The sequence below is a fragment of the Bufo gargarizans genome, chromosome 10, assembly GCF_014858855.1.
Source record: "Bufo gargarizans isolate SCDJY-AF-19 chromosome 10, ASM1485885v1, whole genome shotgun sequence".
NCBI lineage: Eukaryota > Metazoa > Chordata > Amphibia > Anura > Bufonidae > Bufo > Bufo gargarizans.
The window spans coordinates 22,188,841-22,206,047 of NC_058089.1; the positions used below are offsets into that span (position 1 = coordinate 22,188,841).

Sequence of the window (17,207 nt, forward strand, 5' to 3'; positions counted from 1 at the left end):
AGTATGCCTAGTTTAAAAGGGTTGATCCTGCTGACTTGTGCTCTTTAACGAAGCAACATTAAAGTGCCTCTGCTTAACCCTGTCCATTGCTGTATGCATTGGTTCTTGTCTGGCCGAAACCCAGCACTCATGTTAGAAAGCGGTTAGCAACAATATCCAGTTACACCAGATACGGTGGACTCTGGCAGTCTTTTTTTCTGCGAGATCAGTTAAAGGGAGGTGTGACCCTAACCCTAATGGACACGTGAGTATCCGTTTCTGGACCATACAGCAGTGGAAGAAGGTGAGCTGTTCTGATGAATCATGTTTTCTTCTTCATGATGTCAACAGCTGGGTGCATGTGCATCACTTAACTGGAGAAGAGTTGGCACCAGAATGTACTATGGAAAGAAGACATAGCAATAGGGGAAATGTTCAGTTAAGAATCCATGGATCCTGGCTTCACATAGATGTTGCCTTGACCCAGCTCTAATGCCCTTCAGAAATGGAGTATTGTGGATGTTTGGTAGCTTGCTTGTCAGTGATAGTCCGCATACTACAGTTTACATTGCCACACTTTTAGAAATCTATGGTTTTTCTATTGCTTATTGATATAACTTTTTGAGTGTGTTATACTTTATATCTGTGTGACCATATAATCACCATGACCAGAGCTTAAAAGGCTAGTACATTAACATAGAATACCAGCATTGACTGTCATGATCACATGAGTTAAAGGCTATGTTGCAAACAAATTCTTATTATTGTCCCAATGCATCTAAATCGAAACATGCAGCAACTTTACAAGAGGTTTTAAGTAGAAATTATCCATCGTTTTGTTTTATTTCTAGATTCACTATTGTTTTGTTTCCACACCCCTCTGCAGACCTATGTGTCTCCACGGTAACAGACAACAAACAAACCTGGTAGTCTGATCCTGTAGACATAGTCACTTCCATCGGTTCTCTACTTCTACCTAACATACTAAATGTCAAAAAAAGGTTGGGAACAGATGGAAGGCACTAGTAGCATGTTAGCTAGGAGATACATAGTTCTGCAGAAGAGCTGTAGCAACAAAACAATAGTAGATTTAGATACAAGATTGGCTTATTAAGGTGGACATGTCCTTTCAGGAAGACATATCAAGTAGCTAAAGTAAAAAATATTTTCTAATAAAAATGTGTATCTGTTTTTTACAACTATTTTATTTCTTCCTCTATCCTACAGAATGCGTTCTGGACCTCATGTGTGTTTTTCAGCTATGGGAAGTGGGTGTTGTCCAGGTTGGACAGTATCTCCAGGCACTGGACTTTGCCTCCAGCGTAAGTCTCCTGCGATTCAAGATCACTAAATGTTTTGTCAAAGATATATCTACAGTATATATTTATTATGGTCATGCAGGTGGAATACTGGTGGAAGGAAGGTATATTTCTCACCTGGGTGAAGTAAGTGTAATCCAGGGAGTGCTGTGGCCTGAACAAACTTAGTTGTTTAGGCAGGATTTTTTCAGAAAATACTTGGGGCCTGGATTATGCGGAACGATTGTTAAGGTTGGTAGTGGGATCAACCGTTCCCTCCCTTCCAGGCCAGCTTGTTGGTGTGCCCTGAAACACCTGAAGGCAGTTAACCTTGTTAGGTTGCTATATAAAGGGTTCTGTAGCTCAGAAGGAGAGGCCTGCAAGGAGAGCACCTGGTGCTAGGACAACTGAGGACCAGTGAGCAAACCACATGCCGTGGGAACGGCAGCCTAACAGCTGTAGCCTAGGTGAGACAAACTCTTTATGTTAGTAGTTAGTCCCAGATGGGAAGGTTTTTGTTTTTGTGATTTGTTACTGAAATACTGGAAATCCTGGGTTCCACTAAAGAACGCATGTGTTGATTTAAACCTCATGAAACTGGATCCTAATAAAAGTGACGTGAACTTTATGCCACCCGTGCCTCCGTGAGTGTTCGTAACCGTACGCTACCCCCCACAGGCTTACAATATATAATTGCTGTTTACTCATTTTGTGCTAAAAGTCATTTTATTTCAATTGGCCTTTATTAAAAATGTTCAGACATTTTTGAGTACAGGGGTTAAAAAATCAGTCTACATTGTATCACTTCTAAGTCCCAGACATCTCATGTGAAACCTTATCTTTGATCTTCTGACCTTATAAACACTAATTTAAGCCATATTCTTATCAGTTTGATAAGAGTTTAGCGATAATGAATATTTATGAGGTCAGGAGATCAAATATATGGCTTGTGGTCAGGGCGACGGTCCCTGGATGAAGGAGCTAGCGCCGACCTCTGGCTGGTTAATGCCGGAAGCCTGTAACGAGGATAGGCCTAAAAGGGGGCCTATCCTTAAGGAAGAGCTAAGAAAAGGGGAGGGAGGGAGGGGTACCTGGCTGCACGTCCCGTCCCTTGCACTCCGTGGGATTTATAGCCAAGGGGCGGGACCTATGCCCCTCCCACAAATACATCTACTTGTGGTCAGGGCGACGGTCCCTGGACGAAGGAGCTAGCGCCGACCTCTGGCTGGTTAATGCCGGAAGCCTGTAACGAGGATAGGCCTAAAAGGGGCCAAAAAGGAGACACAATCATACGGACAGATACTTATGGTACCGTTACAGGGCAAGAGAACAGAAAGCATTACGCATCTCTGATTGAGGATTTGGAACGTATCTAGCAACACATGACGACCTCCAACGCCCCATTCACCTGATGACATGAGGAGGTATCTGGTGCCTAGATGCCGCAGAGGCCGCCTCACTACGAAAGAAGTGTCCCGAGATGCCCTTCGGGTCCTGACCTAACCCCGCCACTAATGAGCGCACATGTGATATGAACTGGGGCGTGGACAACGGCCCTCCTTTGAAGGGGAGTAGGGGACTAACTGCTGCCACCGCCTGCCGGGCCACAGACAACTGTCGCAGCACATTGACCGGGCACCAGTCGTTGTGCGAGGGGTAGAAAGAAACCAGGGTTGGAGGCCCTGTCTGAGCGGTCTTGGTAGACGAATGCTCAGTACAAACAGGTCGTGATGCCAGGTCAAGTGCTGCTTCTGGAGATGACGGACGTTCCGGACGGAGGCGGTGAATTCCCCCGGACGAAGGAACCCGTAACACCCTAGGTAAAGGGCGGCTTTAATGATGGTGCTAACCAAGGGCCCAAAAAAATCACCATCCAGAGCCAAGGACAACTGCCTGAACAAGGAGCCGGACATGGGTTGCCGGACCACCCGCCTACTTGCTTCTCAATGCCCCGGAGCGTGGCCTTGATGGCCTGCGATGTAAAGAAAGAGATCCGGGCCGGTTTGTCCAACGTGAACTGATGTTGCACCCCCGCCAAATACAGGCGGATGGTATTGTGAGCGAGTCCGAGGTTGGCATGGCAATGCGCGATGAAGGCCATAATGAATGACACGTCATCCCCGCTGCCCTGTGGATGCCTCTCTGCAAATTTTCTATACAGATTCCAGCCCGTACGATAGTTCCTAACTGTATTTTCAGACAGGCTCTGGTGCGACAGGTCCTTTGCCCTGCTGATCAATGATGTTAGTCCCACACCAGGTTGCTGTATGCCGGAACGCCTGCCCCCGCTGCGTCTGCGAGTGGCATGTTCAGAAAGAAGATATCGACGTTAAACCGGGACAGCACATCAGCAGCAGTATTCTTGGAACCCTGAATGTGGGAGGAACACCACACCGGAGCAAAACAGGAACACAACACCTGAGCAACTCAGGGAACATACCACCCGAGCGATCCAGGGAACACACCAGACCTGAGCGATTCAGGGAACACACCAGACCTGAGCGATTCAGGGAACACACCAGACCTGAGCGATTCAGGGAACACACCAGACCTGAGCGATTCAGGGAACACACCAGACCTGAGCGATTCAGGGAACACACCAGACCTGAGTGATTCAGGGAACACACCAGACTTGAGTGATTCAGGGAACACACCAGACCTGAGTGATTCAGGGAACACACCAGACCTGAGTGATTCAGGGAACACACCAGACCTGAGCGCTTCAGGGAACACACCAGACCTGAGCGCTTCAGGGAACACACCAGACCTGAGCGACTCAGGAAACATACCAGACCTGAGCGACCCAGGGAACACACCAGACCTGAGCGATTCAGGGAATACACCAGACCTGAGCGATTCAGGGAATACACCAGACCTGAGCGATTCAGGGAATACACCAGACCTGAGCGATTCAGGGAATACACCAGACCTGAGCGATTCAGGGAATACACCAGACCTGAGCGATTCAGGGAACACACCAGACCTGGAACGCTACCTCTAAGTGACCAAGGGGAGGCAGACGCCAGAGTGATTCAGGGAACCTGAACCCTGAGCCACTGAGGGAAGACATGACACATGCGATTTTGGGAACATGACACCTGTGAATTGGAGAAAACATAACCCTGAGTGATTCAGGGAAGACATGACACCTGTGACTCTTGGGAACATGACACCTGTGAATTGGAGAAAACATAATCCTGAGCGATTCAGGGGAAACATGACACCTGCGATTTGGAGATAAACGTTACCCTGAGCGATTCAGGGGAGACATGACACATGCGATTTTGGGAACATGACACCTGTGAATGGAGAAACATAACCCTGAGCGATTCAGGGAATACTTGACATCTGCGATTCTTGGGGACATGACACCTGTGATTTGGAGAAAACATAACCTGAGCGATTCAGGGAAGACATGACACATGCGATTCTGGGAACATGACACCTGTGAACGGAGAAACATAACCCTGAGCGATTCAGGGAATACTTGACATCTGCGATTCTTGGGGACATGACACCTGCGATTTGGAGAAAACATAACCTGAGCGATTAAGGGAAGACACGACACATGCGATTCTTGGGGACATGACACCTGCGATTAGGAGAAAACATAACCTGAGGGATTCAGGGAAGACATGACACATGCGAATTTGGGAACATGACACCTGTGAATGGAGAAACATAACCCTGAGCGATTCAGGGAATACTTGACATCTGCGATTCTTGGGGACATGACACCTGTGATTTGGAGAAAAACATAACCTGAGCGATTCAGGGAAGACATGACACATGCGATTCTTGTGGACGTGAAACCTGTGATTCGGAGAAACATGACACCCGAGCGAAACAGGGAACAAAAACCTGAGTGATACAGGGAAGCCAGACCACCGGCGTGCTTCAAGAAATACCACAAAACAAAAACACAAGTGCCTGAGCGGTTCAGGGGACGTATGGCCCCTGACTGATTCCAGGAATGCGCATACTGAAAGAACCCTGGAATAAAACACAAAACGTACCCTTGCGCAATCTGGCGACCCCAGTGCCTTGGGGACACCGGGCACTTCCTTTTTTTTTTTTTTTTTTGAGGCCGCAGCTGGCCGGCAGAACCCACCCCCTGATCTGTGGGGGACAGAGGAGCGGCGCCCGCAGCGGGCCGGCTGGCAGAGGACCGTGACTCCTGCTAGCCACCCCAAGCTCCCCAGGAACAGCCTGCCCCCCCCCCCATGCTGACCCTTGGTGACAGGGACAGCTGGGATGCTCGTTGGAGGACCAGGCATGGCCAGCAGGAGCGGCGCAAGCCCAGGAAGACAGGGGGTGACCGGGACCTTGCCGCCTGACTGGATAGTCAGGAGGCCATATCCACAGAGAACCTGTCCCTCACCTGAGGACCGCGGCGTCGACTAGTGCCCCCGTGCTGCCGTACCGGGGGGAATGCAGGAGACGCCGTGCGGGTCCCACGACCGGACTTGCTCTAGTCTGCATGGAGAGAAGCGGGGGTGCGTCAGCACTGCCAATAGGGCTCGGCTACCCAGCCGGGACCACTTACCGGAGGCACCGCGGTCTGGATTCCACGAGGACGCGAAACCGGAAGTAGCATCACGGACGGGCAGGTAAGACCGACCCTAGACTATGGCCGGGCCTGACGGACCAGAATTGATACTCACCTGGTTATGGAATTTGATGAAAATGGAATAGATACCGTACTGGAGGCCCGCACCACCGACCGAGGTGGAGGCCTTGTTTATGGAAGGCCGAAGGCACTGAGACCCCCCAACGTGCTGCCATACAAACAAAGAACAATGTATGAAAATCTAAATGCACTGGGAATATTACCAACCTGGTTGTGTCAGGCCGTGCAGTCTGCCCCTAAGGGTAAAAGAAAACATGGCCTAAATGCCTCAGGCAACAATGATGAGGACTGAAGAGCCAACAAACCAGGATGACATGGCCCCGGGCGTGCTGCTAGGTCATGCATGCTGCTATGGGCGGATGTGTGCCAAGATTGGTGAAAAAGACCCTTTGGACGTACTTAGACAGGACACCATGCCGCCGGGGCGGCTGACGCGACATTGCCTGAACGCTTCAGACAGACGTGCAACAACAGACGAGTAAGACAACCTGGACGTACCAGGCAGGACCACGTGCCACGGGGTGGCGGACGTAACATTTGCCTGAACGCTTCAAGCAGACGTGCAACAGGAGATGAGTATGACAACCTGGACGTTCCAGGCAGGACCACGTGCCACCGGCGTGGCAGACATACTTTGCCTGAACGCTTCAAGCAGACATGCAACAGGAGACGAGTATGACAACCTGGACGTTCCAGGCAGGACCACATGTCACCGGAATGACCAACATAATAACGCCTGAACGCTTCAAGCGGACGTACCACATGAGATGAAAAAGACACCCTGGATGATCCAGGCAGGACAATGTGCCAATGAAGTGGCGGACGTAACATTGCCTGAACGCTTCAAGCAGACGTACCACAATAAACAAAGCGACAACCTAGAGTTCCAGGCAGGACCACATGCCATAGGAGTGGCGGACGCAACATTGCCTGAACGCTTCAAGCAGACGTACCACAATAGACAAAGTGACAACCTGGACGTTCCAGGCAGAATCATGTGTCACCGGGGTGGCTGACAGAATGGCGCCTGAACGTTTCAAGCAGACGAGCAATGAGAGAGAGACGAGTATGACAACACGGACGTGCTAAGAGGGACAACATGCCACCGGTGCGGCGGACATAACATATGGGAGACGTGTGAACGTGCCTGCGGCTTTTTTTTTTTTTTTTTTAAGGCCCAACCCAGCTTTCCCGCCAGAGCCACAGGCCTGCCACAGGACGCAGGCACTGCTGCTCCAGCACGGAGAGCCCCACACGTTAACAATACCGTGAATAATGCTGGACCATATGGAGCGGTCGTAACTATAAAGTAATGCAAATGGTGGAATGGTAGTCCTAACAGACTAAAAACAGAAAAACACCTGGCCATGAGAATATATATATGAAGTTGTCCCGCCACGTATAATCTCCCCACCAGTGTGAAGTGCTCATGTGTAATGGTCAGTAAAAGCGCTCGTGTATATGGCGGTCATGCGACGTGCTCGTCTGTACAGGGTGTTCTGCGCACATGTATGCAGCGGTCAGTATAAAGCAGTTCTGTATATGGTGGTCAGCAAGCATACAGCAATCAGCGGGAAGCGCTTGTGTATATGGCAGTGTGTAATGTGCCGTGTATACTGGTGTGGGGAAGGCCGCAGGTTTAATGTACCGCCGATGCTCATGAGGAAATAGGGAACAGGTGACAAGAGGTGGCAGCTCCCATGCGGTTATGACCTGACACAAGGGGGCACATGCGGCGATGATTGTGACATACAGGACGCCTCCGGCTGCAGGAGGGATCCCTGTAACCCGGAGCGAGCGTGGCAGGGGGCGGAGCCGCCGGGCGTGCCTAGCAACCGGCCCCCGCAGCCGCCTCTTGCACACGTGACCGGAACGAGAGCGGCCCTGCGCCACCCGGCTTGCCCTGTGCCGCGAGCAGAGGCCCATGAATCTCTCCCTCTCTCCCCCCCGACGGACCTCCGTCCCCCTGCACAGGGGTGAGTACATACGTTGCTGCGTGCACGCTGCTGCCGCCGTCGATGCCCGGCACCGGACTCCCTGCTTACCTCTGGCCGCATGACCTGCCGAACCGCCGACCTGCGATACTTACCTGGCTGCACGTCCCGTCCCTTGCACTCCGTGGGATTTATAGCCAAGGGGCGGGACCTATGCCCCTCCCACAAATACAGGCTGCACGGCAGCCTTATCTACTTAACATATGCCATCAACTGGCAAATAACAGGACTGATAAATGAGACTCTGCAAACAGACTGATTTGTTTAACCCCTGTACTCAAACATGGCTGAACACTTTTCATAAAGACCAATTGAAAAAATTATTTTAGCACTAAATTAGTAAAAGGCAGCCATAAAAAAAATTGCCTAAAGTTGTCCAAACCCTTTAATGTGTGGCCATATTAATATGTATACATAGAGGATGTGGGGGAGGAGGGGGATGCAACTGCATTTTTCTGTCTCCCTGTGTTGTGTGAGAGTTGATGCGGTGGAGAGGGAGAAAAAAGGACTGGTTCACAGTGCTGAGCTCGGCACTAGCATCACACCAGGGTAAGCCCACCTACTCAGCGGGCCAGGAAGGAAAGAAGTGAGCATTTCCAAAGTATATGCAGAAGAATAGAGAAAGACTCAAAACATAGATTAGACAAAAATATGCATTCCTAGATCATCGAAATAACCGTGACTTATTTTTATCCTGTAGCTCTGTGTGCTTACGGCTGTGGCAGCGGGTTCTGTATCGCCCCCAATGTGTGTTCCTGCAGAGATGGCCATCAAGGCATCACCTGTACTGGTAATGAATGTATTACTTATCCCAACGTGTATTCTGTCTAGCCACTAAGCAGACCAAAACCTTTAAAGTAATGTCTCATTTCAGATCATTATATCATTGAACGAGAACTGGAAGATAAAGGTATGTGGCGCACCTAAAATAGTGAAAAATAGGAACTCCCATCTAAAAAAACTGTACAGAAACTATAATGTTAGATTATTGTTTGCATGGACGCGTGTAAGGAGGCTTGGTTGGCCAGCCTAAGCGGTGCTTCCTGATCCACCACTAATCCAGTAACTATCAAAAGTGATTCCAATAAGGTTCTTTTTACATGGTAGCTCAAATACAAAAAGTAAAAATGGGAAAAAGAAGGAATATACATGTTAATTATATATAAAAAAAACACATAATAGGAAAAAATAAGAACATGAACACCACAAGTATAGGTGCAAGAAATACCCATGGCCCAACTAACATGTTAGGAGGCAAGTAAGTTGTCCAATATGACATGGTGCTGCAATATCCAAAAAGAAGAACCACAGAGCAAAGAAAAATTTGTGAAAAATCTATTTTAGTTATAGATACAAGAAAATTAGGTCCCTTAAGTCCGGGTCCATTGGTACCCCCACACATATCACATACTCCCCAGCTTCTTAAGTACTTCTTATGTAGGACAACATGATTTTAAACAGCCATTGTGTGTTAAGCCTCTCGCCCAGTTAAGCCAGTACTCTCTGCTCTGCACCTATGATGGGCAATCACCCCGAAACAGCTGTCCACAGATGAGATGCTGGCTTATTTAATATCCGACTTAATGTCTCAAGGCCTGTTTAAAGGTTCAAACATTGATTTATAGGATATCTGCCTTACATCTGGTGGCATTAGAGGCAGAGCTTGTTAAGAGCTCATTTCCATCCCTTTCTTTCCAGAATTCCAGAGGAGCATGTATGGCCTATAAGTCTCCCCACGCCGATTAAGGCTCTCACTTCCCAAGGAGAGATATTACACCCCAATTCCTAGCATTTGCAATGGTCTGAGTTCTGTGATACCAAGGGCCGGTGCAAGGATTTTTGCCAACACAAGCGAAGCTACATTTTGCCCCCCCCCCCCCCCGCCACCGCAGCTCACCTGGCCCTGGTCCCGTCTGCAGCAGCTGGCTTCTCCTCTGTGTGGTCCTGGTATCTTCGCTCTGCTTCAGACAATCGCTGGTTTAAGGACAATATTTTTCGCCCTATAAGACGCACCGGCCCATAAGACACACCTAGGTTTTAGAGGAGGATAATAAGAAAAAAATATTTTCCATTACACCTCAGGTCAGACCATCAATCAGACCCCCAATGTTAATCAGACCTCAGCTCACAGCCCTAATCAGACCCCCAATGTTAATCAACCTTAGATCAAACCCCCAATGCCTCAGATCAGCCCCCCATGTCAGCCATCAGCCCCCATCATCAGCCTCCCATGTCAGCCATCATGCCCCCCATGTCAGCCATCATGCCCCCATGTCAGTCATCATGCCCCCATGTCAGCCATCATGCCCCCATGTCAGCCATCATGCCCCCATGTCAGCCATCAGCCCCCATGTCACATTTCTCCCCCTCCAGGTCAAATCACCCCCTATGTCACATCAGCCCTCCATGTCACATTTCTCCCCCTCCATGTCACATTTCTCCCCCTCCATGTCACATTTCTCCCCTCAAGGCCTCAATGTCACATTTCTCCCCCCCCCTCCATGTCAAATCACCTATGTCACATCAGCCCTTCGTGTCACATTTCTCCCCCCCATGTCACATTTCTCCTCCTCCATGGCACATCACCCCCTCCTTTTGACATCACCCCTATGACCCCCTATTGTGTCACATTTCTCCCCCCCATGGCACATTTCTCCCCCCCATGGCACATCATCCCCCCCATGGCACATTTCTCCCCTCACCATGGCACATCATCCCCCCATGGCACATTTCTTCCCCTCCATGGCACTGCCACTGGCACAGACTACAGACAATCCCCCCATGAATGTTGTGTGAGTAAAGTAAGTTAATAAACATTATGCGCTCTGTGTGCCTGTGCTCACCTACCACTCCAGTCGGCAGTCTGGCTGTGTGTGACTCACAGCATGAGTCACCACCAGCTCCCTACAGTCCCTGCTGCTGCCCGCCGCCGCGGGTCGCGGCGCCACTCGCCCCGCCAGTTACACCCCCTGACCCTGTGACCGGCCGTGCTCACTCACGTGCTGCACCTGCTCTGTGAGTGAGAGCTGCCGCCGGGGCCGCACTCACGGCACACACTCACAGCACACACTCACGGCGCCCTGCGGCGCAAGAACTACTCAGAGTACTTGCACGCAAGTGAATTGCCTTATGGTAGCGCCGGCCTGGTGATACCAGGGAAAGAACCACCTGTATGTCACAATTCACCTACTGCACCCCACTTTTCTGTGACTTAAGGGTGAGATTACTTAGGGTTCATGGGCAGATTTTTGCCCAAAATGAGCACCAGTGATTATATAGCATGTCAATTGCTGCTCGTTTAGCTCCATTCACATGGAGCAACCGTGCCCTAACAATTGTCTAGGCAACAGACTTCCATAATTGTGGACAGCACATTCCTGTCTACACATAGCAAAGTTCTTCCGAAAACCGAAGAATTTTAATGCTGCCTAAAAGATGCAGTCTCCTAGTTATATGCCTTTAATATCTGTGATAAAACAATCCGATTAGGTGACAGATGAGTGAATTTCCTAAAATCCATTTTGGGTCTGATTCAGTGGAATTGGCTGTCAGATGCCATTTGAATAAATTTGGCTTGAGTCAAAGTGCCCCATTGTCCAGAAAAGTCATGTATGCTAACGGCAAGACAGTATAAGGGCTTTTTTACGCGACCGTATATATTTTGCGGTTTTCAAAAAAACTGACCTGCAAAAAATACGGATGACGTCCGCGTCCATTCCGTATTTTGCGGAACGGAACAGCTGGCCACTAATAGAACAGTGCTATCCTTGTCTGTAATGCGGACAATAATAGGACATGTTATATTTTTTTTGCAGAACGGAAATACGGACATACAGAAACTGAATGTACCTTCCGTTTTTTTTGCAGGCCCATTGAAATGAGTGGTTCCGTATATATTTGGCCAGTAGTTGACACGAAGTGTTGATCACATGTGAGCTACTCTTTGGATTCTATGACCCAAACATTTCTTACCTTCCAGGTTATTCTCTTACCTGTCTATCTGCAATGTGCGAACAAGGCTGTGCAGTTATCAATGGCGCCACTGTGTGTAGCTGCTTCCATGGTTACTCTCTTGGAAAAGATGGTAAAAGCTGTTATGGTAGGTTCTTTCATTTTACTGAAAATAATGAATTATCTGTCAGCAGATTTGTCCCTATGACACTGGCTGACCTGTTACATGTGCGCTTGGCAGCTGAAGACATCTGTGTTGGTCCCATGTTCATATGTGTCCGCACTGCTAAGAAAAATTATATAAAGAATAAAAATATAAAACTACCAAACAACTCATTTTAATATGTACAAGCAAACAGACTTGTAACAGTCACATAACAGATCCTGTAAAATCAGAAACCAAGTCAGATCTCAGCTCAATAATGTAAAGTAAAATAGGGAACATATAGGGACGGGCAGAAGGTAGGCTAAGAAAAGGAAAGTGTCAAGATCCCTGTCAGATCCAATTATAGTCAAGGCTAGTCTTGAACTGGTGAATGGTGAACTCCAGCAGAACAGCCACCATTTAAGGCAAGTATGATCCTACCCTTAGTCATCCGTTACTTCATTCTGAAGAAAAATTACTTTTAATCCATAAACAAACGAACAGTTAAAGGGGTTGTCCCACGAAAAATATTCTGCAGTTTTCAAACCACCAGCTGGATCTGAATGCTTTTGTAACTGTATATAATTAAAAATTTTGCATAGCTACTGAGTTATTCAATGAAATGTATCTGTATAGCGCCACCGGCTATTTATTCATTTTCTTATTTCTCTGTCCATCTCAGTGAGGTGGACACACATGCTTAGTTCTATCCTTCCACTGTTTCCTGAGCTGTGATAGGGAAAGCTGTAGCAGAAAGGATACGCCCCTGAGCTGCCAGCTTGATATAAATCTAGAACATCAGTCAATGGGGAGATCTCTGGATCCATGTGAGGTACAGGGCTGGTTCTAGATTTGTTAGAAATAGCTTGTCATGTTCTATATAATGTCGTGTTTTTATTTTTTACATTAATCATGGGATAACCCCTTTAAGTGCACCAAAGACAGACCCGCACCTTCGCTCCTCCTACCTCTCCTTCTTGATTAACAGGCCCAGGAACAGGTGACAAGGAAAATGGTGACACCCAGTTATCCATGTATTCATACCTTACCAGGAGGAATAAAAGAGAAACACAAAAGGGCTCATTTACCAAACTGGTGTAAAGTAGAACTGGCTTAGTTGCCCATATCAACCAATCAGATTCCACCTTTCATTTTGGACAGCTCCTTTGGAAAATGAAAGGTGGAATTTGATTGGTTACTATGGGCAACTAAGCCAGTTCTACTTTACACCAGTTTAATAAATGACCCCAAATGTTCTAGGAAAAATGCTCCTGAATTATTATTTTATGGACAATTCAAGTTTTCACTAAGACAGACATGTCGGAGAGCTGATCCTCGTGATCCTTGTTGTATGTTCTTATGATTTATATCAATTTACTGTTTGCTTTTGTGTCAGATGTTGATGAATGTTCTCGACCTCAAGCCTCAAGTCTTTGCCAACAGCAATGTAAGAACAACGTAGGAAGCTACAGATGTCTGTGCTATTATGGATATCAGATTTCTCCCAATGGCCGCTCATGCGTGCCTATAAAGCACCCCAACACAATTGCTGGTAAGACTTACGAGTTCTTCTAATATTAGACGTTTTAATGCAGCGTATTATTACTGCAAGTTATGGAATTATTGATCTTGGCAAAATGTAAGAGTTCTGGGGGTCATTTATCAAACTGGTGTAAAGTAGAACTGGCTTAGTAGCCCATAGAAACCAATCAGATTCCACCTTTCATTTTCCAAAGGGGCTGACCAAAATGAAAGGTGGGATCTGATTGGTTGCTATGGGCAACTAAGCCAGTTCTACATTACACCAGTTTGATAAATGACTCCCTCTATCTCCGAATGGTTGGAGGGTTTTAGGTATTCTTAGAACTTATTCTAGTAAACTGTTCCTCCATGCTACTCATCACAATCACATCCTAGTATATCTGGTGAAGCACTTTGATGTTAAAGGGGTTGTCTAACGAAAAATGTTCTACAGTTTTGTAAACCAGCGCCTGGATCTGAATACTTTTATAATTGCATGTAATTAAAAATGTATTATAGCCACTGAATTATTCAAGACAAACTGCATCTGTATAGCGCCACCTGCTGTTTGCTTTTTTCTTATTTCTTTGTCCTGCTCACTGAGATGTCCGCACATGCTCAGTTTCAACCAACTTGTGATAGGGAGAGAGCTGCAGCTGAATGGACACACCCCCTGAGCTGTGATAGGGAGAGAGCTGCAGCTGAATGGACACGCCCCCTGAGCTGCAGCAGAAAAGACACTGCCCCTGAGCTGTCAGCTTGGTATAAATCTAGCAGAGCAATGAATAGGGAGATCTCCGGACCCGTGTGAGGTACAGGGCTGGTTCTAGCTTTGTTAGAAAGAGATTATCATGTACTATCTGATGTCTGGTTTCTATTTTTAACATTAGTCATGGGATATCTCCTTTAAAACAAGGTATCTTGGTTCAGAAAATTATGGACAGCACGGTGGCTCAGTGGTTAGCACTAGTGATGAGCAAATCGTTAATTTCTAACGATAATTTGTTTTACCTTAGTCCTAACAGCAGCACAGATGGGGTTAACTGCCCCCCGTGGACTGGTAGGACCGGCGGAATGTTTAATGAGCCCAAAGAATAAACCAATAAAAGAACTCCATCTCCCTTAAAGGGTTCATCCCCCAGCCCACCGTGTATATCACAAGAAAAAAATGCTTTAGGGCGGGAAATTTGTGTGCTGCTGTTAGGACTAAGGGAAAACAAATTATCGTTAGAAATTAACGATTCCCTTACGTCCTACCAGCAGCACAGATGGGGAGATAGCAAGAAGAATCCCCTAGGGAGGGTCCTCATGCTCGGCAGAAGCAAGAACTGTCTGCCCAAAAGCCGAAAACTCTGATACCCTAGCATCAATCCTATAATGGGAGATGAAGGTTGATTCAGAGCTCCAGGAAGCTGCCTTACAGATCAACTCTAGGGGGAGAAGACTTCTCTCCGCAACAGAGGTAGCTACGGCCCTTGTAGAATGGGCCCTCACAAACTCCGGAGGATCTAAGGATTGAGAGGTGAAAGCTTCCCTGATAGCTTCCTTGACCCAGCGACTAATAGTCGTTTTAGACGCCTTACGGCCTTTAGACTTACCGGCAAACAGGATAAAGAGATTTTCATCCAACCTGAATTCTTTGGATCTATCCACATAGATCTGAAGGCATCTAGATATATCCAGTGGATGTCGCACTGGGACATCAGAGGAGGAGGCAGAGAGTAATACAGGTAGAGAGACTACCTGATTAATATTCTGAAAGGTTGAAACCTTAGGTCTAAAGTAAGGTAGAAATTTTAAAAGGACCCTATCCTGTAGAAACATGGTATATGGGTATAACGCGGAGAAAGCTTGTAGCTCCGAAATTCTTTTGGCCGAAGTTATGGCCAGAAGAAAGACCATCTTAAGTGTTAAAAATTTAAAACTTGCCTCCTCCAAGGGTTCAAAGGGGGGGGGATGCTAGCCCCCTGAGAACAACTGACAAATCCCATTGAGGGACGGGTTTCAGTATTGTAGGCTTCAATCTTTCCGCTCCTTTAAGGAAGCGCTTGATGAGAGGGTCCCGAGAATATGGTCTGTTAAGACAGGCCGAGATGGCAAACACTTGGACCTTTAGGGTAGATGGGGCGAGACCTCTGTCCATCCCATCCTGAAGGAACTGTAAGATCGCTGCGAGGGGCGGATCTGCAAACGCCACCTGGTTGGAGCTACACCAAGAGGTGAAGATCCTCATGATCCGGGAGTAGGCCTTTTTAGTAGACTCTGCTCTGGAATGCGATAAAGTTCTCAGGACCGACTCAGAGAGCCCATCCACTCTGGGAAGGGACTGATCAACCTCCAGGCTGTCAGGTTGAGTCTGTGCAGATCTGGGCAGAGATGCGTGTCCCATGACACCAGGGTCTGCTCCGGGGGGAGTCTCCAATATTGTCCCCGACTCATCTGAATGAGCTGGGAAAACCAGGATCTCTTGGGCCAAAATGGTATGATGGCTATTACCGAGGCCTGATCCTGACGGATTTTCATCAATACCCTCGGAATCATGGAAAGGGGAGGGAAGATGTACGCCAGCCTGAACCTCCACGGTGTTGTCAGAGCGCCTATCGCCAGGGGGTTGACCTCCCTGTCTAGGGAACAAAACCTCTGTACCTTGGCGTTGAACTCGGTTGCCATGAGATACTCCTATGGCATCCCCCATCTGAGGACTAACTATTTGAAGATCTCCGGATGTAGTGACCATTCCATGGTCGATAGGCCGCAATTTAGGCGGTGCGTGATGACGTTGAAGGAGCCTCAGATGTGAGTGGCGGATAGATGGGATAAGTTCAGCTCTGGCCACCGCAGAATTACCCCGATCACAGACGGAAGGGGTAAGAATCTTGTGCCTCCCTGCTTGTCTATATAAAGCACGACAGTCCTGTTGTCTAACGGGACTTTCACTGCTTTGCCCCGAATCTGAGGGGCGAAGTGAAGGAGGGCTAGCCGGATAGCACACATCTCGTGGAGATTTGAAAAAAGATGCCACTCCTGAGGAGACCAGGATCCCCGAACTGGGGACCCGTCTATATGAGCGTCCCAGCCTACTAGGGACACGTCCATGGTCAATATGAGCCAAGCTGGTTGGGTCATAGACTTCCCCTGTGGTAGATAAAACCACCCTGTGGGGGAAAGTTGGGACTGGTTGAATAGGGGGCACAGGGAATCTAGCCCCAGGGGGCTGCCGTTCCGTTTGTTTAAGACCTCCGACTAAAGGGGCCGGAGGTGCTATAAAGCTCAAGGGACTGCATCCACAGTCGCTGACACGAGCCCCACCATCTTCATGAGGGTCCATATGGAGACTCATTGTGGTACATAAGGGACCCTTACTAGGTCCTGTATCCGCATTCTTCTTTCTGGTGTCAACTGGAGGGACATCTCCAGAGAGTCGACTAAGAATCCTAGATGACGGATAGAAGTCGAAGGGCTCACGTTCGACTTCAGCCAGTTGACAATCCAACCTAGGTGGAGCAGAAGAAAAAATGCGACATGAAGAAGATGGGAAAGTAGAGGCCAGATGTCCAAGTAAGGGACAATGGTCAGATCTTGGAGTCTCAATGCTGCCACTACCGATACTATGACCTTGGTGAAGGTCAGGGGGGCAGACGAGATTCCGAAGGGAGGGGCGGCAAACTGGAGATGTCTGCCTACTCCTA

General features: G+C 48.0%; 1 protein-coding gene across 3 annotated transcripts in view; it reads left to right on the plus strand.

Moving 5' to 3' along the window:
* VWCE (von Willebrand factor C and EGF domains) overlaps nt 1-17,207 on the plus strand; it is a 91,552-nt gene that overhangs the window by 5,367 nt on the left and 68,978 nt on the right. For all 3 annotated transcript variants that reach the window (XM_044271062.1, XM_044271063.1, XM_044271064.1), the window contains 5 exons: nt 1,207-1,301; nt 8,602-8,691; nt 8,776-8,811; nt 11,881-12,000; nt 13,394-13,549. In XM_044271062.1, coding sequence (XP_044126997.1) covers nt 1,207-1,301; nt 8,602-8,691; nt 8,776-8,811; nt 11,881-12,000; nt 13,394-13,549 — 497 coding nt within the window. The remainder of the gene's footprint in view (nt 1-1,206; nt 1,302-8,601; nt 8,692-8,775; nt 8,812-11,880; nt 12,001-13,393; nt 13,550-17,207) is intronic.